Source organism: Cynocephalus volans, chromosome 9 (assembly GCF_027409185.1).
Source record: "Cynocephalus volans isolate mCynVol1 chromosome 9, mCynVol1.pri, whole genome shotgun sequence".
In the NCBI taxonomy this organism is placed as follows: Eukaryota; Metazoa; Chordata; class Mammalia; order Dermoptera; family Cynocephalidae; genus Cynocephalus; species Cynocephalus volans.
In genome coordinates, this window is record NC_084468.1 from 41,170,294 (window position 1) to 41,197,209 (window position 26,916).

Genomic DNA, 26,916 nt, shown 5'->3' on the forward strand with positions numbered 1-26,916 from the left:
CACACAGCTTAAAAAAGTTGCCTGCACTCTTTCCCCATTTCCTCACCTCCCACAAACCTCCACCCACTGCAATCTGCTTGCTTTTACTCAATCAGCAAATACCTCCTTGTTCTTCATCTAATGACATATTTAAACCCTTTTCTTGGCTTTACCACAAAATATGACACAATTGTACTCTCCTTACTTTTGTAATGCTCTCCTGCACTGGCGTTCTTAAGACCACATTCTCCTAGTGCTGTGGAAAACCTGGGAAAATCCTCACTGTGGCATCTGAGACTTCCCATGCCAGTCAACAATCTACATGTACTGTTATCTCCTGGAAAAAGTATGGAGGTAACCCAGTGGTTAATATCTATTATTCTTAATCTACACATGCAAGTTCTATGTGGCTCTCCCAAAAAGACGGGCTCCACACTTACAACCTAGGAAAAGAACATGCAGCCTCTGCAATTTTTATTTTTAAAATTTGCTTTATGTTTAAAAATCATAGTTGTTATTTAGTTTATACAAAATAATGGGGAGGGTGGTAGAGAATGCCACTCTGTGTCCCTAGGAAACCAAGAGAGCTATGACTGGATGTACCAAGTTCCCACAACCTCCCTCTCCAGAAAGGTAATGGAAGGTAATGGATGCCCTCTTGTCTGGAACTGTCACCCCCTCCATAGGTGAGATTTGACTAGGCAAAACTCATGGGTTCATACTATTACCAAATGAACCATACTGTATTCTTGAGTCTATGAAATCTCACCTTGACAGAGAGCTGTGGTACAGATATCTGACTACTGCACATCATTGATCTGATCAAGATTAAAAGGCAGCAGTCTCTGAATTTTGCTGTTAAGGATCAAAGCACAGTCTAATCTGAAAGGGGAACTGCCTTTCATTTTGACAAACATCTATGGTTGCTCCTTCTCGGTATTCTCTGCAATCTTTTTTCATCCTTTTTCTGTCCTTTAAATATTGCTGTTCTAGAATTTCTGTAAGAATATGATGACCATTTCACTCTAATCTCTTTACTTGTGCAGTTGTATGTATGCCTTTGGTTTCAAACATCACAAGAATCCACTCTAAGCCCCCCTACTGAGCTCCGGCTCTGTGACTGCTACCTAGACATCACCAATTAAATAGACCCTAACTCGACAAGTCCAAAACATAAATATTCATCTTCCAAATTACAAAACACAAGCAAACAAAACTTTTCCTCCTGCGTTTCATATGGCAGTGAATTGTATCAGCAGCCGCCCGATCCCCCAAGCCTTTATTCTGTACTTCTTCTTCAACCCCTACACCCAACAGATCACCAGGTTTTGTCAATCTACCACATAGGGTTCTTTTCAATCTTTTCAGTTCTCTCTATCTTCAGTATCCCTACCCTGGCTCAGTCCACAATCATCTCTTGCCTGGAATACAACAGCTTACTACCTAGTTTTTCCCTGCCCCATATTCTAATATTGGATTACAGAAAATCTGATTCTATCACATGCAACCCTCCAACAACCTCAGAATGGATTTTTGCTGCCCTCAGCATAAAGTCAAATACCTTAACCTATTGAGATGCAGACTGTCAAACTCCAAAGCCAGGAATTATGAGTCTATAGATCTTAGAAGAGGCTCAGGAAACAACTAGTTTCATAAATATTCTAGGTGATTCCAATGCAGGTATCTATGAATCACATTTTGAGGAACAGTACTGTAAATTCTAGAAGGGTGCTTAAAAATATTTGCTGAATGGATGGATGATCCCCGAGTCTAATTCCTAAACTTCTAAGATATCAATAACCTTCCAGTAACAAACTTTTATATGCCAGCTTTAAAGTGAGTAAACATTATTATTTTACCTTTGATGTACAGTGTTTGCCATGTTTGTAGCAGGCTTCCTTAGCCAGCTACATTTATAAATAACATCTGATCAAAGATAACAGATAAGCCCATTGACAATTTTTAATCAGATATTAAAATCTAATAACTCTCTAAACCTCCCTATGATGTTAACTACTGACCTACGTGATATCTCAATAGCTTCCAAGGATTCTAAGAGATAATGCACTCTACATTTTCATAGAGGAAGAAAAGTATTAACCAAGAAAATCAATATGATCAATAAACCAAGGTCACACTTACCTGACTGCCTGCTTCTTAACAGCCTGTATTAATCTGTTTTTGTGTTGTTGCTATAACAGAATACCTGAAACTGGGTGATTTATAAAGAAAAATGACATTTGTTGCTTACAGTTTCTGAGGCTGGGAAGTCCAAAGTCCATCTGGTGGTGGCAATAGTGAACCAGGGTTCTCACATTGCAAGATGGTGGAAGCAGAGAGAGCAGAGACAGACAGACTCTCCACTTAAATCCCTCAGAAGCATGCCCTTGACCACCATTTTTAATCCATTCACTACAGCATGTTCCTACAATACAATCACGTCTTTAAGGCTCCACCTTCCAATTCCCATAATAGGATTTCCCACCCTCTTAACAGTCACAGTGGGAGCTAAGTTTCTAATACATAATATTTGAGGGACATAATTCAAGCTTCAGTGAGTTTTGGGGGACATAATTCAATCTACTGCATTCCACCCCTGGCCCCCTAAAACTCATGTCTTTTCACATGCAAATAGATTCATTTCATCCCCAAGGTCTTAACTTGTTTCAACTCAAAAGTCCAGAGCTCAAAGTCCTGTCTGTGAAATCAGTACAAGTTATCAACTTCCCAGATACAATGGTGGGAAAAACATAGGGTATATATTCCCATTCCAAAAGGAAGAAATAGGATAAAAGAAAGGTGTAACAGGTCCTAAGCAAGTCCAAAATCCAGTAGAGCAGGCATTAAACCTGAAAGCTGGCAAATCAGGTACCTCGACTTCATGTTTGACATCCTCTGCACTCTGGTGCAGGGGTTGGGCCCCCAAGTCCTCAGGCAGCTCCACTCCTGTGGTTTTTCTTGTCTCAGGTGATGCTTCAGATCTCGCTGGCTGGCGTTGCACTCTGGTAGTTCCACAGGTCTGGGGTTTCCATGGCAGTCCCACTCTCACAGCTCCACTAGGCATGGTGCTGATGGTTTCCGTGCTACAACTCCGACCCCACATTTCTACTTGCCATTGCTCTAGCAAAGGTTGTCTTCAGTGACTCCACCCCTGCGGCAGATCTCTTCCAGGGCCCCCAGACTTTCCCAAACATCCTCTCAAATCAGGTTGGAGACTCCCAAGCCTCCACAGCTCCAGCATTCTGCAAGCCTACAGACCTAACACCACGTGGATGCCACCAAGGCTTCCTGCTTGTATCTTCCAAGCTGCGGATCCAGCCATACCTGGGGCCAATTTACCCACAGCTGGAGCAGCCAAAGCAGCTGGGGTGCTGGTGCTGGAAGCAACTTCTTGAGATGCCCCTGAGCAGTGAGGCTGTGGAGGGTGCCTCGGGCCTGTTCCCCAAGACCATTCTGTATCTCTAGGCCTCTGGGCCTGTAATGGAAGGGTTGGTCCCAGAGGCTTCTGCAATGCCTTCAGGGCCTTTTTCCCCTTCTCCTGATAATCCCATTCTTCTGTGTAAATCTTCTTAATACCATTGAATTTTTCTTCTGAAAATGCTCTCTGCTTCTCTTCCACATGACCAGGCTGCAAATTTTCCAAATCTTTACACTCTGCTTCTCTTTTAAATTCTGGATTTACAGCATGCCTTTGCCACCATAACTCAGAGCAGGCTGTTAGAAGTAACCATGCAGCTTCCTTAATGCTTTGCTACTTAGAAATTTCTTCCGCCAAATACTCTGGTTCACAACTCCTGAGTTCCAACTTCCACAAATTCCTAGGGCATGGACACAATGCAGCCAAGTTCCTTGCCAGTTCACAGTAAGGGTAAGCTTTGCCCCAGTTGCCAATAAACTCCTTCTGATTTCTATCTGAGACCTCCTTAGAACAGTTTTTACAGTCCATATTTCTATCAGCACTCTGCTTGCCACTATGTAACCAAGCTCTAAGACATTCCAAATTTTTCCTCATCTTTTTGTCTTCTTCTGAGTCCTCCAAACTCCTCCAACCTTTGTCCAATACCCAGTTCCAAAGCCATTTCCACATTTTCAAGTATTTTTATAAGCAACACCCCACTTCTCTGGTACCAATTTTCTGTATTAGTCCACTTTATGTTGCTATAACAGAATACCTGAAACTGGGTGATTTATAAGGAAAAAATGACATTTATTGCTTACAGTTTCTGACACTGGGAAGTCCAAAGTCCATCTGGTGGTGGCAACAGAGAACAAGGGGTCTCACATTGCAAGATGGTGGAACCAGAGAGAGCAGAGACAGACAGACTCTTCTCTTAAAGCTGTCAGAACCACACCCTTGACCACCATTTTTAATCCATTCACTACAGCATGGTCCTACAATACAATCACCTCTTTAAAGGTCCACCTTTCAATTCCCATAATAGGACTTCCCATCCTCTTAACAGTAACAATGGGAGCTATATTTCTAACACATAATACTTGTGGGACATAATTCAAGCTTCAGTGAGTTTTGCGGAACGTAATTCAATCCACTATACAGCCTAATGATGAACATTGGATTAGAAATCTCAAGATTACTTTGAATTTTCTATTGTTCAAGCTCTAACCCCTACACGTAGCAAAACAATCATTTAAGCTAAGGCTGAGTCTAGGCTTAGGCTCAATAATTGTTAGCTGCTATACCACTAATGCTTGAAGGATATGCACACAGTGAAAATGTTATAATTATAGGAAAAGACATCTTACGCAGAAACCAAGAAGTAAAAAAAAATGAAAATAAAAAAGGAGTAAGAAATTGCTGAAATGCTCATGCCTACTACAAACTTTGTCAATTTTCAGCTACTAGTACATTCCAAAGTTTAATTACTTTCTTACTCATGAGTTTTTTTTAAATGTTTAAAGAAAAGATTTTTAAACTTAATTTCAGACACTGTAATTAGAATCTTTAATTATAATTTAGATCTGAAACTTTCTTTGGACAATTACATTGGTTAGCAATTCTGAGATATTTCTCTCTCTCTCTCTCTCTCTGTGTGTGTGTGTGTGTGTGTGTGTGTGTGTGCGCGCGCGCGCGCGTGTGCATGTTTGTCCTTTTGGTTCTTAATTCTTTTTGCTATGCTGCTTTTTCCTCTCAGGCGAATGTCATAACAGATTTACCTCACTACCTGAACAGGAGAACTTAGGGGTTTAGGTTTAGCTACTGAGTATGCATACTGCATAGAAATAACAGTGTATCAGGTAAGTTACGATAAATGAAATTAAATTTATTCTCTACTTGGTCCCTCTAACAAATTGCTTTTGTAAGCCATTAATTAGATATCTCCATATCCACTTTTACTTATAGGTGATATATGGGTATGTTTGCACTTCCTATCATAATAATATTTCTATTTAGAGTGTCACAGCCAAGTTTCATTTCTTGACCTGTCTATACTTTTCAATGTTTATCTTGCCTATTAGCAAAAGCAATGTGAAGATTGAAACCACTCCTCCTGATCATCATGAAGACCAAATTGTTTTCTTCACAAAATGTATGTATGCTTTTTAACTGAGTTCCTTCTTTCCTAATAGATGTACTGTGAAGTGTGTATATCTGTGTCTGTATTACATGTATATAAAAATTATTCAACTTTAATTTTCTCCAGCTTCATCTCCTCCACATTTGAATGAATATCGAATTGTACCTGTTGAATGATCAGACTATCTCCTTGTCCTCACTCTAAATTCTCCCTATATTAGACATCATTTTGTATGCCAGTTATCAGGTATTGTCCCTCAACTCCAAATCCACCTCCTTTTTCCCTTCTTTGTGATGCAGAAGATGGACCCTGTAAACATTACCTCTTTGCTAGTTCACACAATGCTAGGTTTTTTCAAAAGAGGGTGCTGGAGGGATAGTCCAATGTCATAGGAAAAAAGGAAGCTTTTCTCTCTGGTTCTCTTCCTGGTTCAGGTGCACTGTCATTCTCTGGCACAGCTTCAAAGTCTTCAGCCACAAGGCAGGCTAGCCTATGAACCAGCTTCAGCATGTACCCTCACATGCTTCTTCACCACCAACAGTTGCATGTTCCCATAGTAGCAACACCCACCCTAATGAGGTGTGAATTCACTGCTTTTGGATAGAAGGGCACTCTTCCAAGTCCTTAGTTCCTTCCTGTTTCATGATACTGCACTACTTCTAGGCAGATGCCATCAAGCCTTTCAAGAGCTTGCACTGATGTTGAATATATATTTCATTCTGGAGAATATCTCCATATATATGTGTGCACACATGTATTCATACTCATATATACACACTTGCACACACATGTTCTGAACTCTAAAAAGAAAACTAAAACTTCTACGTCAGTAATTTCTTTAAATCTTGTCAACTGAAATTCCACTCAACTCAATTTAATCTACATATAGTTGGGAGTATAAGTGCATTTCAATGTTTACTATAATTTGTGGTAGGTTCCCCCCAAATGAGAAAGTGTATCTTGAGCTGGCTAAAAATTTCTAATGTCCTTGAGTTTGATTTACTGATGAGACCAAAGTGTTTTGAGTTCAATTCACGTATGAAGGAGTTAGTTTAAATTCACTCTATTGCTAATGACTGTACATCTAATACCAGCTACCAACTTTTTAAATGTGTGTTAGTGATCACAAACAATGATCAAAGTAGAGAGGAAGGATTTGCCAAATATGTATGACTTGGGTTTGTCTAAAACCCCCCAAATACCACATGTGTCTTGCTAGAAATATGTATGTATATTTTTAATTTTGATATTTTTAGGTAAATAATTCACTTTGCAAAAAAAAAAAATGGAAAAATTTCAATTCAGTAACTATGACTACTAATATTCAAAATATTTTTTAAAAAAACTATGACATGGAAATCTTGCTGATATTTTGGGGTTCTATATTGTTTGCTCTTTTATTTTGACTGGTAAGAAGACACCAAAGGTAATCATATAAAAATTATCATTTGTATAATATTCTGCTAGTTTCTCAGTGGAGCACTACACAAAATCCTGACTCTCTGCACTTGATGCTACATAGAAGTTAGTTTTTTTTCTTTTTCTACCTTTTTTATTAAATTTAATGTTTGAATTGAAAAATAGTTGATTGTACATATTTATGGGATACAGAGTTGATTGTCAGGATTTGTGTACAGTGTGTGGTGATCAAATCAATATTATTAGCATGCTTGTCATTACAAATCATAATTATTCTTTGTATCCCTTACCTAATTACTCCCTAACCTCCCTCCTTCTCCCCCTTTCCCACCCCTAGTAACTACAGGTCTGTTCTATCCTAGAAGTTAAGTGTTTTTTCTCACTGTGTCTCTATTATTTGGAATCATTTACTAAGACAAGTTGCACTAAGACAAGGAGGATCTATCAAGGCAAGATTACCTTTACAGAGAACTGGTCACATTTGGAATACACACTCTTACTAAATATGTCTATGTCATCATTTCAAGGTCCTGTCTACTTAAATCAACTTATGGTAAGAAGCAGATTAATATTTCAGGTTAAAATATAATATAATGCAGGGACAGGGGAGGGGTATGTTGAAAAGTGGGTTTTCTTGTTGTTCCAGAATTGTGCCTAAGACTCGAAGTTGGGGGCAGGGGAAAGCATTTAAATCTTCACATTCTAACTTGAAAGAACTTTAAAGACCTGACAGTGTTTGGTATCAACCACCACCCCAAAGGTGGGGATCACCCTCAACTCCATGGTGCCTCACATGTTCAGTCACTCAGGCCAATATAAGAAAAGGACTATGATATTAGAGAAGTGGCTCTGATGGAAGAAAAAGCAGACTTTTTATGATAAAAGTGGCATTTCTACTCCCTAATGGAAAGGTAGGGAGGTCCCAATAAATTGACTAATAATTTTTGTGAATGCTGGAAAAAAGGGACAATCTTACTGTTGTTTGTTTATCCAGGTGGAAAATCTCCAAACTTGCCAACTTTCTTCTTTAGTTATTAGAGAGATAGAAGAAATTGGGGAGGAATGACATTGTGGGGATGACTGGGCAAAAACGGGACAAGGGCATCTGCTCTAATGCTTAATCCCTGGACCATAAAGAAGATAGACCTCTGAAGAGCAGTAGTGCCCTGGAGTGCAGGATGCCTGAGGGGTGAATGAGATTATGAGCCACAAACTTGCCAGCGACATAGCTTACGACAAGGGACGTGCACATCAAGAGAATACAAAGCAAGGCTGGTATCCGCTGGCTGAACCTGACAAGATACTAATTAATGAAAAATCATTTAAACAAACATTTCTGTTACAAAGCACTATACTAAGCAGTAGAAATGGAAGACTGATTACTAAAATTTTTATACTAAATCAAAAATTTACCCTTGATGATTCTAGCCCACTAGTTTCTAACCCACCAGACCAATTTCCCTTTCCTATCCTCATTTTAAATAAAGTAAGCACCAATTCCATAGTATCCAAGACTATCAGTGTTCTAGTTTTCTTTAGATTGATTTACATGTGCCTGCTATGTATGCTGACTGTATGTACTGTATGCATGTAGAGAGCATGACAAGGCACCCACCTTGCTCAGTGACAAAAGAAGTTTTTCATGTATTAACACGGATCATGACCACATTCTGTAAGAAGTAGTGGTTTATAAAACTGAACAGACTCATGGAAGTCCAAGCAGGTGCCTTAATCCCAGAAAATTGTTCTCAGTAATATGATTATTTTTATTTAAACAATCTTTACCACACTGTAGCTAGGTAGACAAGTTTTGAAAAGAATATAAAATGTACAAGGGTAATATGAACACTCAAGCTGGAACTGAGCACAACAGCTTAAACAGGTTAACGTCCTTAACTCTTGATGTATTGGGCAGACTAACTAGACCCAAAAGAGATACATAATTCTGTAACAGTAAAAATATTTTTTTTATTTTAAAATAATTTATTCAAAATTACCCCCACCCCCGCTTCCCTTTATATAAAGTGAAAATACTACTTAATGAAAAACTCACCATATCTGTATCTGAGACAGGGCCAAAACTGGTCACGTAGATGTTAGTGAAGACTTCAGTAATACTGTCTGATATGAGAAAAAGAGATTGAATAAAGATATTACATAATGAGAGCCACAGAAGAAAGAAGGGGTCAAGTACATGGTATGGTTAGAAAGCTGTGTGGTAAATTTAAGAGCATTGCTTTTTACTTTCTTTTCAACTTTCATAACCAACAAATATAGCTATACTGTTCAGTTATTTCCCAGATTCTCACAATCCTAAATGAAAAATGCCTAGAAGTATTACCACACCGGTATTTAGAAACTATACCTGATTAGGACATTATTTTTTAAGATTATATTGCTCAGAATGAATAGTTTCTTAGAAACCATCTTAAATGAACTAGTTTACAATAAATTTACCACCAATGCTGAAAATAAACTATGGTTGTTGTCTAATATGGTCCTAAATTTGATGTTTAAACTAAATATTTCAGATTGTATTTCATGATGGTACAGGTTTAGTTTATAGGTTGTAAATCAGTATATCTTCTCTGTAAAGCACAAAAACAGATTGTTAATCATTACTAAATAAACATAATTCATATGAATATAAAAAGCTTTATTATTCAGTGACATAAAATAGATGCAAATAACTTGCATTAATCACAATGGATTACTTACAAACAAGCTTGCCTTTAAACGTATTTAAGAATGCCTAAAATGCTAAGATTGAATTGAAGTGGATTCTAAAATTAAATAACTTATTAACGGGATTCCTCTACTAACCAGGTAATTTAGATCTTTGATTTTTTTTTTAAAAGCTAAATAGTGATGGGGAAAAAGCTCAGAGAAAAGATTTAAAAATAAAAATCCTTTCAATGTTCTCGTAGAGAAAAAAAAATACATCATTAATTTCTATCATCATGAAGTAAATACCCCATCTACTGTCAAATTTGTAATTCTACACAACAATATCATGAAATATATTTTATGAAATATTATACTGGTCACTAATTTACAATCATAAAAGTAAATTATGTCTGGGATATTGTATCCACTAAGGTAAAAACAAAAAAAATTTTTTTAAAGATTTTGATAAAACTGGGTAGAATTTGGATGCTTATTACATACCAGGTACTCTTCAAAAGACCTTAAATTTGATAATCTGTATTTCAAACCTATGCGATAGATTTTCTGTTATCATCCCTGTGCACATGTACAATATGCACAGAAACGGAAGTAGATGTGCCCAATTACCCATGGCTTGTAGAATAGATAGAGCCAGGTTTTAGAACCCAAGAAATCTGGCTTCTGAGTCTTCAGGCTAAACCAAAACAGGGTACCATGGTCAACAATAAACTTGAAACTAAAAGTAGTTTCTTATTAATTACATATTTCTATTCAGAATGCCCTGTGTCAAAACCAGTTATGATGCTCCATTCAATTAGATTATATACTATTTTATTCCTAAAACTGTATTTATGAAATTCTATTATTATAGACATTTATATATTTATAACATTATTTGCAGCTGCCACGTACCCCAAAGACCTGCAAAGGTCAGCTTCCTTGGCATGCAACTTGTGTAGTGCCATAGGATCCTGTGCTCAGAATAGTCCTAGGCTTGCTTAATGTTCTTTTTTTTCTCTTTTAAAATTCTTAATTATTTTTTGAATAAAGGGCCCTGTATTTTGGACCGGTCCTCACAAACTATGTAGCAGGTGCTAGACCTGAATTATATATTTTATTAGAAAGAAACTATGATTGTGAAAATAAGGCCCAAGTCCCCCCCTTCTTCTTATTCACGACAAATTAATCATGCTATCATATTTATTAAATAAACAACTGAATAAACTTTAGCTGTTACAGAAGTTGATTTTAAATGTTCCTGAGAAGAGAAATGAAGATATTAAAGTAGTTTTCACCCTAATAGAGGCAAGTGAAATTATTCTCCTTAGTCTGAATAGTAAAGTTAGAGAAGAGAAATGACAAAAATGTGTGAATGTACTGATGCTGAGGATATGAGCAACATTCACTACATGTCAAATAGCAAGCAAAGGGTAAGGGGATGCTATCCCAGTGGCCGTAGGAAGGTTTCAGCTAAGTATTGGAAGAGAAGAAAAAGGTTAACCTCAAAGCTCTAAGAAGTAAGAGAAACACCTAAAAATGTAGAATATAGATAGGCAAAGTCACCTTAAGAAAAGGCAAAGGTTCCATGATTTATTGACTTCAGAAACATAGCTAAAGGATGTATGCATTGGAAGGGATATTATTTTGCTATGGAAATTTAGAAACGGGAAAATCAGCAAGTCAAACACTGATCATGAATATCCAATAGCTATCTGGGCCTGGAAAAGGGAACCTTGGTAATTAGATTTTGAGGACAAAAACCATATGATTATCTCAATAGACATTGTAAAAGCATTTGACCAACTTCAACATTCCTTCATGGTAAAGACTCAAGAACTTAGGTATAGAAGGAAAGTATCTCAGCACAATAAAAGCCATCTATGACAAGCCCACCACCAGTACATTCTGAATGGAGAAAAACTGAAGGCTTTTACATTAAGAACAGGAACAAGACAAGGATGCCCACTCTCACCACTTCTATTTAACATAGTACTGGAGATACTAGTCAGAGCAATCAGGGAAGAGAAAGAAATAAAGGGAATCCAGATTGAAAAAAACAAAATCAAATTTTCCCTATTTGCAGATGACATGATACTATATATAGGAAAACCTAAAGACTCTATCAAAAAACTCCTAGAGCTGGTTAATAACTTCAGTAACATTGCAGGATACAAAATAAATGCCCCCAATTCAGCTGCACTTATATACTCAAATAATGATCTAACAGAAAGAGAAATCAATAAAGTAAGCCCATTTACAAAAGTCACACACAAAAAATAAAATACCTAGGAATCAATTGAACCAAGAAGGTGAAAGATGTCTACAATGAGAACTACAAACCGCTACTGAAAGAAGTTAAAGAAGACACAAAAAGATGGAAAGACATTCTATGCTGTTGGATTGGAAGAATTAACATTGTGAAAATGTCTATACTATACAAAGTGGTCTAGAGATTCAATGTAATCACCATCAAAATACCAATGTCATTCTTCACAGAATTGGGAAAAACAATCTTAACATTCATATGGAACAAAAAAAGACCCCAAATAGCTAAAGCAATCCAAAGCAAAAAAAAACAAAAAAAAAAAAAATTAAAGCCAGGGGCATAACACTACCTGACTTCAAATTATAGTACAAAGCTGTAGTAACCAAAGTAGCATGATACTGGCATAAAAAAAGACACTTGGACCAATGGAGCAGAATTGAGAACCCAGAAATCACCCCCCAGGCTTACAGCCATCTGATATTTCACAAAGGCAACAAAAACCTACATTGGGGGAAAGACTGCCTCTTCAATAAGTGCTGGTGGGAAAATTGGATATCCACATGCAGAAGAATGAAACTAGATATGTATCTCTCACCATATACTAAAATCAACTCAAAATGGATTAAAGACCAAAGTATAAGACCTGAAAATGAAAAATTACTAAGGGAAATTATAGGTGAAACACTTCAGAAACTAGGTCTGGGAACAGACTTTATGAACATGAGCCCGAAAGCACAGGCAATGAAAGAAAAAAATAAACAAATGGGACTATATCAAACTAAAAAGCTTCTGCACAGCAAAGGAAACAATCAACAGAGTGAAATGACAACCTATAGAGTGTGAGAAAATTTTTGCTAACTATGCATATAACAAGAGATTAATATCTGCAATATACAAGGAACTCAAGCCATTATACAGTAAAAAAACCCAATAACCTAACTTAAAAAATAGGCAAAGGAACTGAATAGACATTTTTCAAAGAAAGATACATAAATGGCCAACAGATACATGAAAAAATGCTCAACATCATGAGTCATCAGGGAAATGCAAATTAAAACCACATTGAGATATCACCTCACCCCAGTTAAACTGGCTATAATCAAAAAGACTAAAAATAATAAATGCTGCCATGGGTGTGGAGAGAAGGGAATGCTCCTACACTGTTGGTGGGACTGTGAATTAGTACAACCACTATGGAAAACAGTATGGAGGTTTCTCAAACAACTACAGATAGCTCTTCCATACTATCCATCAATCATACTTCTGGGTATATATCCAAAGGAGTGGAAATCATCATGTCATAGGGATATCTGCACTCCCATGTTTATCACAGCTCTGTTTACAATATTGAAGAGCTGGAATCAACCTAAATGTTCATCAACAGATGACTGGATATGGAAAATGTGGTATATATACACCATGGAATACTACTCTGCCATAAAAAAGAATGAAATTCTCCCATTTGCAACAACATGGATGAGCTTGGAGAAACTTATGTTGACTGAAATAAGCAAAGCACAGAGGGATAGATACTGCATGTGTTCACTCATAAGTGGGAGCTAAGAGAGAAAGAAGGAAGGAAAGAAAGACCACAGTGGTGCATTGGATTTGCAGAGGGAGAAAACATACCTAGGGATACAAAATGGAGTGGGGGATTGGGAGATGGGTAGGGAGGTCGGGGACAATTGGGTGGGAGACAGAATTTGTGGTAATGGGCATGCTGCCAATATGGATCTGGCCATCACATCTTGGGCATGAGTGGTGACAATCAGCTTTGTATCTCATGAATATTCATAACCAATAAATAAATAGCTTTTGTAAATAAAATAATAATAATAAATACCCAAGCAAATCAGTAATTACCTTAAGTGTGAATGAACTAGATGACTCAGTTAAAAGAGATGCATCTAAAACCAAACGATATAGAAAGATCAAAAATTTAAAAACAATAAAAATTTTAAAAAGATTGTGAGGATTTCAGTATGGACGGAATCACTTCACAGAGCTGTGAACAACTCACCCAGATTAGTGAAATATTTTTGTGTGATGACTACAAACATTTGATAGATCTAACATAACTCTCCAGGGTTCTGTATTCAAAGTGCAATCTTTGGTGATGATTTGGCTTTCCATAAGAGAAGGAAAGCGAAGGGAACAAAAGGAAAGAGAAGAGAAAGGAAGGGACAGGAGTGGAGGAGAAACAGATGAGAGCATGTGAATGTGCTCTGTTTCCAGAGCTGGTGACACTGACTTGTCAAAAAAAGTCCATGGTATCTTCTAGTTACGTTTTGTTTTCCCATACGGATTTAGAACAGGGTGGAAATGTGCTGTTAATGACTGTTACAATTGTCTGATCCATGGGACAGATTTATGTCACAAAAGTAAACAAATAGACTTAGAGTCTGGTGGCATCCTCGGTCTCTGTGTATTTTAGGTGTTATTTATCACCTTCTGAATTCCTGATCTCCCAGTGGACACACTGAGTGCTGTCCTGACTCAGCTTCCACACTGGCCGTGACCTCTTCTCTTCCTTTCTTGAATAATTGCTTCTTTGCCTTTAAGTCTGAGTCTAAATATTCTCAGCTCAGAGCAGAGGTTCACTACTCCTCCTATCTAATGTAAGTCTCCTTCTCTCATTTTCGGTCAGTGATATTCTGTTTCTTTTTATATGATATTTTAAAATTCACCATTATTTTCAATATTTGCCATTATTTTCATTATTTTTCTTCATAGTTTTTTACTTGTTTTTTGTTTTGTGTTTAGTTTGTCTCCCAAATCTAAAGGGCAAAGACTGTGTCATTTCTGTTCACTATTATATCATGAGTGCTTAGATAAAGAAGGAAAGAAAAGAAAAAAAGAATGAAAGAGAGAAAGAGAGAAAGAATTACAATAATACATTAAACTTTCAAAAAAAAAAGAACAGAACTGTGGTTATCAGAGATGAGAAAGTGGGAGGGGGAGGGGAGTTGGTGAGAAACTAGTTAAGGGTCACAATGATTGATCATGTTTTGTAAACATGAGTATACTGATTATACTGATTTGATCACCACATATTGCACACATGTATTGATATTCGATTCTGTACTCCACAAATATATATAACCATTCAATAAAAAATGAGTGCTTAGTACAATATCTGTCACATATTAGGTGCTATATACTGTATTTGAATAATCTAATCATTTCTCATTACAGTTTATGTAGAACAAATATATTTTCCCAAAATATTTCATCAACATTAAAAATAGCCATTCATAGCTATTGCTACTCATAAGAAAAAGACAACTGTCATTTGTGAAGGCAGAGACCAAACTGTCCATTAACAAAGGTAGGTTGAAAGTCCAATAGGTTCCCAGTGAAGTAACAAAGTTAAGCAGAGGGGAAGAATGTACTTGAAGAAAGCACTGATTCAGAGCAAGCCGAAATTAAATTCTGAATAATAATTAGCTCTTCACCAAACCTCAATCATGAATTAATTCAAAATATATATATTTTTTTACCAGCTCAATGTTTGACTTTAGGAATACCAACAGTGTAGCATGCAAAAGTAAGATGATCTTCTGTATAGATTTCTCCAGAGGGAAAATACCATGAGGTTTATAATAGGTAATTTAGGAGAAATAAGGAATGCATATGGCAAACAGAGAAGAGTGTGTGATCCTTAGAAACAATCATTAAATTCAGGATGGCAGGAGAGAAGAAAAATAGCCTGCAGAAGTGTACCAAGGGGAACATAATGTATTTCTAATATATTCCTCTTTTAAAATTGATCCTAATCAATTTTGGCAAATCTTAAGATTCAATGAATGTGGTAGTTGAATAAATCATATTATTCTTTGTACTTTTCTGAATGTTTGAAATACTTTACAGAAAAAAATAAATGACTATGAAGCATATTTAGAATAAATATATAAAGAATTTCAAGAAGTGTTTATATTAATTCATAAAAATTTCTTAACTGGGTAATGGGTAATGAAGAATACAATACCAAAGCTTCCTTACAAAATCCTTCAAACAACTATGGACGAACAAAAATAATGGGCAACTAAGATTTCTTATTCTAGAAAATCCACTTAAGATAGACACTTGAGGATAAAAAGTGAATAAGCAAAATGTCTGCCTGTGAAGGAATAACAGCATACTAGAAAACAAATGCAAAAAAGACTAGTACTATAAATGTCTCTTGTAACCGAGAAGATAGTACATATATTGAGGCTCCCAGAAGCATCTTGCAAAAAGGAATCTAGGTGAATTTCACTCTTTAGTGATTTTCAAAAGTGATAAGCACCCTTTAAGCCAACAAAATGCTGGGGGGCTATTCCAGGCCAAGAAAAAACCTTTGTGCAAAAGTCAAGTCCCTTAAGCAGTTAAGTTTGACTCGTGAACATGGTGAACATGTGCAGAAGGGTTGGGGATCAGTTTGTAAAGAAAGGCAGAAATTGTATCAAAAAAACCTGATGTGCCACCACTATGAGAATATCGTCTATATACATGGCCACAGGGGATTCATGGGAGGACTCTGATCTGGGGAACAGTATGGCCAAGTCTGTGTTATTAGAAATGTGATGTTACAGGTATAACAGTGGGCAAGCTGAATCTAAGGAAACTGAAGACAGTGTATCCAGTTTGGAAGATGTTACAGTAGTTAAGACAAAAGAAAAAAAATAATGAGATTGAGAATAGGAAAGGGTAGAAATCAAAGGAAGAGTTTGTTTGCTTGCTTGCTTGTTTTTAAAGTGACATTCCTGAAATAGGCCCTTTTGTTTGAGTATTTAGAGCAATTTCAGTAGAACTGTAAAGGCATAAAACACCTGGAAAGTGAATGGATAGTAAGGATATGAAAAGAACAAATGGAAAATATTCTTTTGAAAAGCTTGTCAAAAAATTTTTGATGAACTTATGAACAGTCGAACTGTACTGGGTAATGTGACATGCAATAGCAGTCAAACTTTCCAAACAAAAATTTCTAACATCTGGCAAGAGCAAAATGATTGATGGTTATTTGTAATGTATATTGTTTGTACCAAGTCTCTTTTCTCTCTCCCTCCCCACAACCACACACACACACACACACACACACACACACACACACACACACACACACACACTTTAAAATTTAATTTCTCAAGACAGCTAAAATAGTACATGCAAGGTTAGAAAGAGAATCATAAAAACATTTCAAAGAATTTTGCATGCATCAAATTAAAGAAAAAAGAAGAAATAGTGGTGGACATCTATTGTTTATGTAGCCAATAACTCCATTATTCAAAGAATGAAAAATAACTTCTCTAGGAAAAACCTATTTTCCCCACTTCAGTGATGTGGAATCCCAGGAAACTATCTACATTCAGTTGAACCAGAATAGTTCCTCAATATACAATCATCTGCATATTTTTTTTAAAACAAAACCTTTATCCAACATTTACTTCTATTTAGTTCTTATCGCATTGGTCAATCTTCAATAAGTATGTTAAATATTAGAGAAATGTATGCTTGCATTTATTACTATTTTTTTAAATTTATGTTACTGGAATACATCTAGCATAGCACTTCCCAAAGTGAGCTAACCACAATGGATGGGAAGAGAACTAACAGATTTTTCATAATCCCTGTGTGTGCTAATTACCAGACTCTTGTAGGCATTTGAGACTAAAAATCTTCAAAAGCTATACAGTCCCTCATAGTGTTCTTTCTTCTCAGTCCCTATCCATAGAATCTTCCTTGGATGAATTCTTAGGCTATTATTTGCTGTGGCTAACCTATCCTATCCCTGTCTCTGACATTTTACTCTTATTATATTCTTAGAGTTCAAAAGTCTAAAGAGACAGCTACTGATAAGTGGGAAGGGGGGACCAGTTTTCTAATTTAAAGACATTGCAGTTCAAAAATATAGAGCAGGCAGTTTTGATGGAATGAAGGATTTTTTCACCATCCACAAGGCTAACCAGGCTTGTTTCCTGTGGTTTATCATGGGTAGGTATATGATTTTCAACACAATCAAATATAGCAGTGTTTTTGTTTTTGTTTTTGTTTGGTTACCTCCTCAATGAGGCCCACCCTTATCATTCCACTTTAAATTACAACAACTCCAAATTTCTCTTGGCTCTATATATTCATTTATTTATGCTTACTGTTTGCTGTCTATATCTACCAATACAGTAGACACAAGCCACGTGTGGTCATCTAAATTACATTAAAAATTAGTTCCTCAGTCACTCTAGCCACATTTTATCAATATGTGGCTATGGCTACCATATTGGATAGCACATTGAACATTTCCATTATCACAGAAAGTTCTATAAGATAGTACTAGTCTATATCCTCCCACTAGAAGTTAAGTTCCATGAAGACAGGGATATTTTTTGCTCAGAAAAGTAAAACCACAGCAGAGAACAACTTTGATATAGTGTATGTTCTTAATACATTCTTGTTGAATAAATGAGTAAATGAATTCTTACTCTTAGTTCACAGAGTCACGGTCATTTAAATTAGACATAGTCTCCGCTATCATAATGGAGTTTATTACAGCCTAATGAAGAGAGATGCTATGTAAAAATCAAGTAAATATACAATTACAGACATGACATATGTTATGAGAGCATATAACAAGGAAATACTCCTCTTGGAAATGCTTTTTTCACTTTGTCTCCCGGACACCACAGTTTCCTGATTTTATTCCAACTGCACTGGTTGCTTCTTTTCTGAATCCTTCATTTCTATCTGCCCAACCAGTTAATATTGGAATACTATGACTTTTAATTTTGGGTCCTCTTTACTTGCACTTACTTCTTTGATGATTTATTTCATGTAGTCAAAGACTCCTGAATTTCTAGTTTCAGTCCAAAGCTTTCTTCTAAAATCTAGACTTCTCCATTCAGTTGTCCAATTGACATCTCCACTTGGCTGTCTAATATTTTTCAAACTCATCATTTTCCAAACAAAACAGATTTTCCTCCCCCAAATCAGCTACTCTTACAGCCTTCCCTATTGTATTTGGCTGTTAGTCCAACCCTTTGGGCCACAAATCTTGATTTTATTCACGACTTCTCTCTTTCAGAAGTAAATCTCTCAATGATATCTACAATCCAAAGACTTCTCACCTCTCCCATTGTCACTACTATTAAGGCTACCATTATCTCTCTAAGGGAATACTGCTTCCACTCACTCACCCCTACAGACTCTAATTCAATTTTTTAAAAATGGATTTATTGAGATGTAACTTACATAATATGAAATGCACTCTTTTAATATGTACAATTCAGTGTTTTTTAGCATAGTCACGAAATTGTGCAACATCACTGCTATCTAAACTTAGAACTTCTATCACCAGAAAGAAGCCCTGTACCCATCAGCAGTCATTTGCCATTCTCCAATTTTCCCAGCCTCTGACAACTACTAATTCAGTTTCCGTTTCCATGTATTTGCATATTTCACTGTAAACAGAACCCTTTCTTTTCCTAGTTTGTAGACAGTTTTTATGGTACAGGATTTTGTCAAATGCTTTTTCTGCATCTGTAAGAATCATTATGATCGTGAAGCATTTGCTTTCCACTTAATATGATGCCTTACATCAATTTATTTTCATGTGTTTCATCAACTTTGCATTCATAGAATAAATCTTGCTTGGTTTTGGTGTTTAGTTTTTACATGTTACTAGGTTTGACTTGCTAGTATTTTGTTGAGCATTTTTTGTCTATATTCTCAAGTGATACTGCTCTGCAGATTTCTTGTGATATATTTGTCTGGTTGTATCAGGGTAATATTGGACTAACAGAATGAGTTGAGAAGAATTCTCTCCTTTTCTGTATTTTTTAGAAGAGTTTGTGAAGGATCAGTGTTAATTCTTTAAATGTTTGGTAAAAATCATGAATCTGTCTGGGCCTGGGTTTTCTGGGTTTTGCTTTGTGGGAAGTTTTTATTACTAATTCAACCTCTTTATTTGTATAAGTCTATTCAGATTTTCTATTTGTTTTGTAGTTAATTTTGGTAGTTTGTGTCTTCCTGCAAAGTTGCCCATTTCATCTGAGTTATTAACTTGTTGTCATGCAAGTGCTCATCCTATACCATTACATTATTTCAATAAGATCAGTATTAATGACTCTTCAATTTTAGTAACTTGAGTCTTCCTTATTTTTCCTGGTCACTCTAGCTAAAGATCTGTCAATTCTGTTGATCTTGTCAAAGAAGGAAATTTTACTTTATTATATTTTACTTTTCTTTATTCTCTATTTTATTATTTTCCTCTCTAATATTATTTGTTCTGGCTTGTTTTAGGTCTAGTTTGCCCTTCTCTTTGTAGTTTGATAAGGTGAAAAATTAGACTTTTAAAATAAGATGTTTCATTTTTTTCATATAAACATTTATAGCTATAAATTTCCCGCCAAGCACTGCTGTGACTGATTCCCATAAATTTTGCTCTGTTATGTCTTTACTTTAATTAATCTGAAAGTATTTTAAAATTCCCTTTGTGGTTTCTTATTTGACCCACTGCTCTTTATGAGCATCCTGTTAGTGTGCACATGTGAATTTCCCAAATTTCTTTTTGTTTTTGATTTCTAATATTAATCCTTTGTTGTAGAAGAACATTCATTGTGTGATTTTAATTATTTTACATTTATTAAGCTAGACTTTTGGTCTAACATATAATCTATTCTGGAAAATGTTTCATGTACACTTAAGAAGAATGTGTATTCTCTTATTGGGTGATGTCTGTTAGGTCTAGTTGGTTCACAGTGTTTTCCAAGTCTTCTGTTTTCCTGCTGATCTTCTGCTTAGATCTATCCATCAAAAAGTGGGGTACTAAAGTTTCAAGATGTTATAGTGGAAACATATATTTTTTTGTTGTTGCTATTTTTGACCTAAAGATCCTTCTACTTGTTTTATCCCATGTCTTTCTTTTATGTTTCATAGACATTTTATAGTACATCATTTTATTTCCCTAGTAGCTTCTTTTACTATATTTTGTGTTATTTTATTAATAATTTCCCTGGGAATTACAAAATTAAAATTTTAACTTAAGACAATCTAGTTTGGGTTAATATCAATTTAATGTTAATAAGAAACAAAAGTTTGCTCTACTTACAGTCCCTTCCAAATACACCTCCTTTATACAATTTTCATCATATAAATTATGCCTTTATACATCTTAAACCCATCTATGCTGTGTAATTTTTAGTTTAGGTAGCTATCTTCAAATGAGATAGAAAAAATGTTGCAGACAAAAATACATTTTTACTATTGTTTACAGTCAGCTATATATTTACTTTTAGTCATGCTCTTTATTCCTTCATGTGGACTCAAGTTACTGTCTAGTGTCTTTATTTAAGCCTAAAGGGCTATCTTTAATATTTCTTTAGGGGAGGTCTGCTAGTGACAAGTTCTCTCAGTTCTTGTTTATTTGTAAATGTCTTAATTTCTCCTTAATTGATAAAGGATAGTTTTGCTGGATATAGAATTATTAGTTGATGGGCTCTTTCTTTCAGAAATTTGAATATGTCATGGCACTACCTTCTGGCCTACAATATTTCTGATGAGAAGCAAACTGCTTATCTTACTGAGGATCCCTGGTAAATGATGAGAAATTGCTTTGCTGTTTCTAAGATTCTGTCTGTGTCTATCTGTAGCTTGAATATGTTGTGTCTAGATGTGGGTCTCTTTCAACTTATCTTTTGAATTTAGTGAGCTTCTTGGATATATGGATTAATGTTTCTCATAAAAATTGGGAAGTTTTCTACCACTATTTTTAAGTCATAGACTTTATTTTTAAAGCAGTGCTATGAGTTAAATGTGTCCCCACAGGTTTTTTGTATTGGAAAAACTAGACCCTTATTGTGACAGTGCTAAGAGGGTAGGAAATCCAATTACGCTATTCAAAAAATGGGGCCTTTAAGAGGTGATTAGATTGTGAGGCCTGCGCCTTCGTGAATGGATTAATCCATTCATGAAGTATTGGGCATGGTTTTGATGGCTTTAAAAAGAAGAACAAGCAAGGTTAGCTCTCTTGCCTCTGTCCAGTCTTGCCATGTGATACCCTGAGTTGTAGAGAGTCACTTCACCAAGAAAAAGGCACTCACCAGATGTGTTCCTTCAACCTTGGTTTTCCCAGCCTCCAAAAATGTAAGAAATAAATTTTGTTTCTTTATAAATTACCCAGCTTCAGGCATTCAGTTATAAGCAACAGAAACAGACTAATACAAGCAGTATTAGGTTTATAGAACTGAGCAAAAAGGACAGAGCGCATACCTCCCCCCCACCCACACACACACACTCACAATTTCTCCCATTATTAACATTTTACATTAGCATGGTACATTTGTTAACAATTATAAAACAATAATATTGATACAATATTATTAACTCAATCTTACATTCGGGTTCCCTCTTCCTGTTATGTTCCTTGGGCTTTGCCAAAAGTATGTCATATGTTCACTATGACAGTATCATACAGTATAGTTTCACTGCCCTAAAAATCCTCTGTACTCCACCTATTCATCCCCCACTCTCTCCTCTTCTGAAACCTTGGCAACAACTGATCTTTGTGTGTGTGTGTGTGTGTGTGTGTGTGTGTGTGTGTGTGTGTTACCTCAAACATTTATTATTTCTTTATGTTGGGAACACTCACAATCCTCTTTTAGCTAATTGAAAATATGCAACAAATTGTTAACTACAGTTAATTACAGTGCTGTAGAACACTAGATATTATTTCTCTTATGCAGCTGTAATTCTGTACCTGTTAGGCAACCTCTCACTATCCCTCTCCCCTCTCCCCTTCAAAGTCTCTGGTACTCACCATTCTATTCTCTACTTCTATGAGATCAAGTTCCTTAGCTTCCACATGAGTGAGAACATGCAGTATTTCTCTTTCTGTTTTCGGCTTACTTCACTTAAAAGAATGAACATTGTTTATTTAAATATCAGTTCTTCCCCTTTCTCTCCTCTCCTTCTGGGACTTCCTTTATGCAAAAGTTGGGATACTTTATGTGTCCCACAGTTCTTTCAGGTTGCACTCATGATTTTCATTATTTTTTCTTCTGTTCTTCAAAATGAATAATTTTAATTAAATTTTTTCAGGTTTATTGAGTCTTATGACAGTTCAAATTTGCTACTGAATCCCTCTAGTAAATTTTTCATTTTAGTTATTTTTTATATCCAGGATTTCTATGTGGCTCTTTTTAAAAAAATATTTAATATCCATCTCTTTAACAATATTCTCTTTTGGTGAAGCATTGCTTTTTTCCTTTCCATTTATTGTTTAGACAGTATTGTTACCTTTAGTTTATTGAACATATTTAGAAAAGATCATTTAAATTTGTTGTCTAGGAAGTCCTATGTCTAAGTTTCCTGAAGGACAGTTTCTACTGATTCATGTTTTTTTCTGTATAGAGAGCATACTTTCCCATTTCTTTGTATGAGTCATAATTTTTTGTTGAAAACTTGAAATTTTACTTATTTATTTATTTAAATATAGTTGATTGTACATATTTGTGGGAGTACGGAGTTAAATATCAATATTGGTGTGCAATATGCGATGCTCAAAACAGGATAGTTAGTATATTCAACATTATCCAATGTAATAGTTATTCATGGCCCTTTACCAATTCCTCCCTTACCGGCCTTTCTCGCCCCATTTCCCATCTATGGTACCTCAGTTTTGTTCTGTCCTTTTGAAAGTTCAGTGTATCATTGTGATTGTTGTAGCTTTCTTACTTTTTTCTTTGTTTTGATTTTTTTTTCTTTTTTTTTTTTAGCTCCTACTTATGAGTGAGGACATGCATTGTTTTTCTTTCTGTGCCTGGCTTATTAATATAATAACACTTAATGTTCTCTGAGTTCATCCATTTGCTGTAATTGGCAGTATTTCATTCTTTTTTATGGCTGAGTAATATTCCATTGTGTATATACACAATAATTTCCTTATCCAGTCATCTGTTCATGGACATTTGGGCTGGTTCCAACTCTTGGCTATTGTAAATAGAGCTGAAATAAACATGGGAGTGCAAGTATCCCTTCAACGCGATGATTTCCATTCCTTTGGGTATACACCCAGCAGTAGAATTGCTGGATCACATGGCAGTTCTATCTGTAGTTGTTTGAGGAACCTCCATATCATTTTCCATAATGGCTTCACCACTTTACAGTCCCACCAACAGTGTGGGAGGGTTCCCCTTTCTCTGCATCCTTGCCAGCATTTGTTATTCTGTCTTTTGATAATAGCCAGTCTAACTGTGGAGAGATGATCTCTCAATGTAATATTGATCTGCATTTCCCTGATGCTGAGTGATGTTGAGCCTTTTTCAAGTGTCTGTTGGCCATTTGTAGCTTTGAAAAATGCCTATTCAGCTCCTTTGTCTATTATTTAATCAGTTAATTTTTTTTTTACTGTTAAGTTGAAAGCTTGAAATATGAAATACTATAATGTGTTAACTCTAAATATAAGAAATCTCCATACTTCTAGTGTGTGTGCATGTGTGTGTGTTCTGCTGTTTGTTGCTGGTGCTATTTTTTGTTTAGTGACTTTACAGGACTATTTCTGTAAAGCCTATGTTCTTAGTCTTTTGCTGCTACTGAAGTCTCTACTCGATTAGCTCAGTGGTCAGCTAATGATAGCACAATAATTTTTCTTAAATGCCTTGAGCCAATAAGACTCCAAGGCTTTCCTCAAAGTCTCTCTATGTGTGCATGTATGAGATGCGGGATGTAGAGTAAAGACTTCAGCACTCCAGCACACAGTTTATAGCTCTACCTTAGCCTTAACTTCCTGCTTGTGCAGAGCCACAAGGCCATACTGATGTGAAATATTAGGGCCTTCTCACGTCTTTCCTGGACATGTACATAGCCCTGAACTTGTGCACGGCTTTCTAGATTCTCAGGAATACCTCTGAGGTTTCAGAAGTCCCTGTTGTCATCTCAGTTTCCAGTTTTTCCTTTTAAGTTTGTTTTGTTGTTGTTGTTTTTGTTTGTTTGTTTTTGCCTACCTTCTTGTTAACCCCAGCTGGTATCCTGTTAAAATAGCTGTGACATTAAATAATAGCTGCTGATTTGTTTCAAAAAATGCCTTGGCAATAAGGCTATTTACACAGAGCAAGCTGAGTCAGGTAATATAAAGACAAGCCCTGAGAATGGAAAGACAGATCAAATAGTGGCAGTTCTTTGAGGATGGGGCTTTTGGGGAAGCTCCAAACCCATTGCATCCCTTCCAGTAGATGCTAGGCTGCTGGTTTTCACAATTTACATAGTTGCAAGACTATTGTTTTTTAAGTTGAGCACAGAGCTGCAGAAAGGGAGATGGAATAATGAAAGTTAAAATGACAAAAAGCTCAATATGCTTACTGAGATTCAATCATTTTTTTCTAGTAAACACTCCTTAAATTGTTGCAAGCCTTTGGTTAATTTTCAGAGTTCTGAGAAAATAGATCATATAAATTGTGTTTCTGCTCTTGTTGCTGTTATAGAGGAGCAAATTTTTGGAAGTCCTTACTCTGCCATTCCACAAGTGTTTTCCCATAGTCTTTTCTTAACTTATAAATGAGATTGTGACAATTCTCTTCACAAAACCTTAGAATAGTTCCTTACCTCCCTCAGAGTAAAATTATAGCCCTCATATTCATGAGCTACACAATACTTCATGACCACACCCTGTTACCTTTTCTATCCTGTTTCCTGCCATTGTTCTCACTAACTCCTGCCTCATTGACCTCCTAGCTGTTCATCAGACATGCTTAGTCTTTGCACAGACATACCCTGCCTGGGAGGCCCTTGTCACAGTTAGGTATATAGCTTACTTTCTACCTCATTTACATAAGTATGTTTGTATTTATACATTCATTTTATCATATAGTTATAGAGGGTCTATTAAATGTCAGGCACTTTCAAAGCATTTAACAAATACTAACCTATTTAAGGCTTTGATCAAAAGCCACTTTTTTTCAATGGACCCAGTAAACTGGACATCATAATTCAAATTGCACTTTCCCTTCACCCCCAGCACTTACCTTGCACTTATCTCTCTTACCTTGCCACCCCCCTTTTCCATAGTAATAATAACTTCCAATATTCCCTGTAAGTTGCTTACATCTTATGTAAATTGATTGAAATGAAACCTCTAAGAAAGCACAGACAGTATGTGAAAGCACATAAGTATGTTTGGTTTATCAATGTGTTCCAAGAACACAGAAGGCTCTGAATAAATATTTGTTGAGGGAATCGACCATTGAGGCTGACTCAGCTTGGGATAGGGAGTGTGGGACTGGGACTGGTTTCCTTCATCACAGTACATCTCAGTGACATCAAAAGATACATTATAGCGATTGTAGTAAAGTATGTAGGCTGGAGGGAGACACATAAGATAATATTTAGTTCTTACTAGCATAAAAGAAGCTACACATTTAAAGATCCTGAGATGGGAAATAGTTGGACCCCTTGAGGAAGTTAAAAAAAAAAAAAAAGAGCAGTAAGAGAACAGAAAGGGAGCACGAGAATAGTGCAAGGTGGATCTGGAGAAATAGAGCTAGACTTTGCATGCTTTGTAATTGTGTGATCTTGGACGAGTAGTTTCATCTGTGAAATACAGATAATAACTATACCTACATCATGGGCTTGTCATGAAGATTAGATAATTTAATTTATAAAATATCTTATAGCACACACTTAGAAAGTCATAGGAAAATGCTTGCTACCTATTTATATCTACAGCAAACTGGGGAGTTCTGGGTTGTGAATGCATAGTGCAGAGTCCTTTGTTCTATTGATAGTAACTGGACAAATTATTCAACCTGTGTGTACCTAAGTTCATATCTAAAGCAAGAAAAATAACAGAAACCACCTCACTAGTTTCCTGTGAGGATTAAAGCCTTTAAGAAGTAAAAAAAAAAAGTGTCAGATAATGTTCCATAATGTGAGATATTAGCACTGTTACTGTTATACTATAAATGGAGTCCTAGAAGTAGATATATTCACCTAAGATCAGAATATAAAGCAAAATGGAAAAAAGACCACAGCTTCAATATGTAAAGAACTGCAAAAAGAAAATGAGCCAAGAAGGAGAATCTA

General features: G+C 35.9%; 1 protein-coding gene across 3 annotated transcripts in view; it reads right to left on the reverse strand.

The window, feature by feature from the left end:
- The window catches only part of GABRA2 (gamma-aminobutyric acid type A receptor subunit alpha2), a 147,340-nt gene that overhangs the window by 71,917 nt on the left and 48,507 nt on the right, over positions 1–26,916 (reverse strand). For all 3 annotated transcript variants that reach the window (XM_063107959.1, XM_063107958.1, XM_063107957.1), the window contains exon 3: positions 8,989–9,056. In XM_063107959.1, the coding sequence (XP_062964029.1) occupies positions 8,989–9,056 (68 nt within the window). The remainder of the gene's footprint in view (positions 1–8,988; positions 9,057–26,916) is intronic.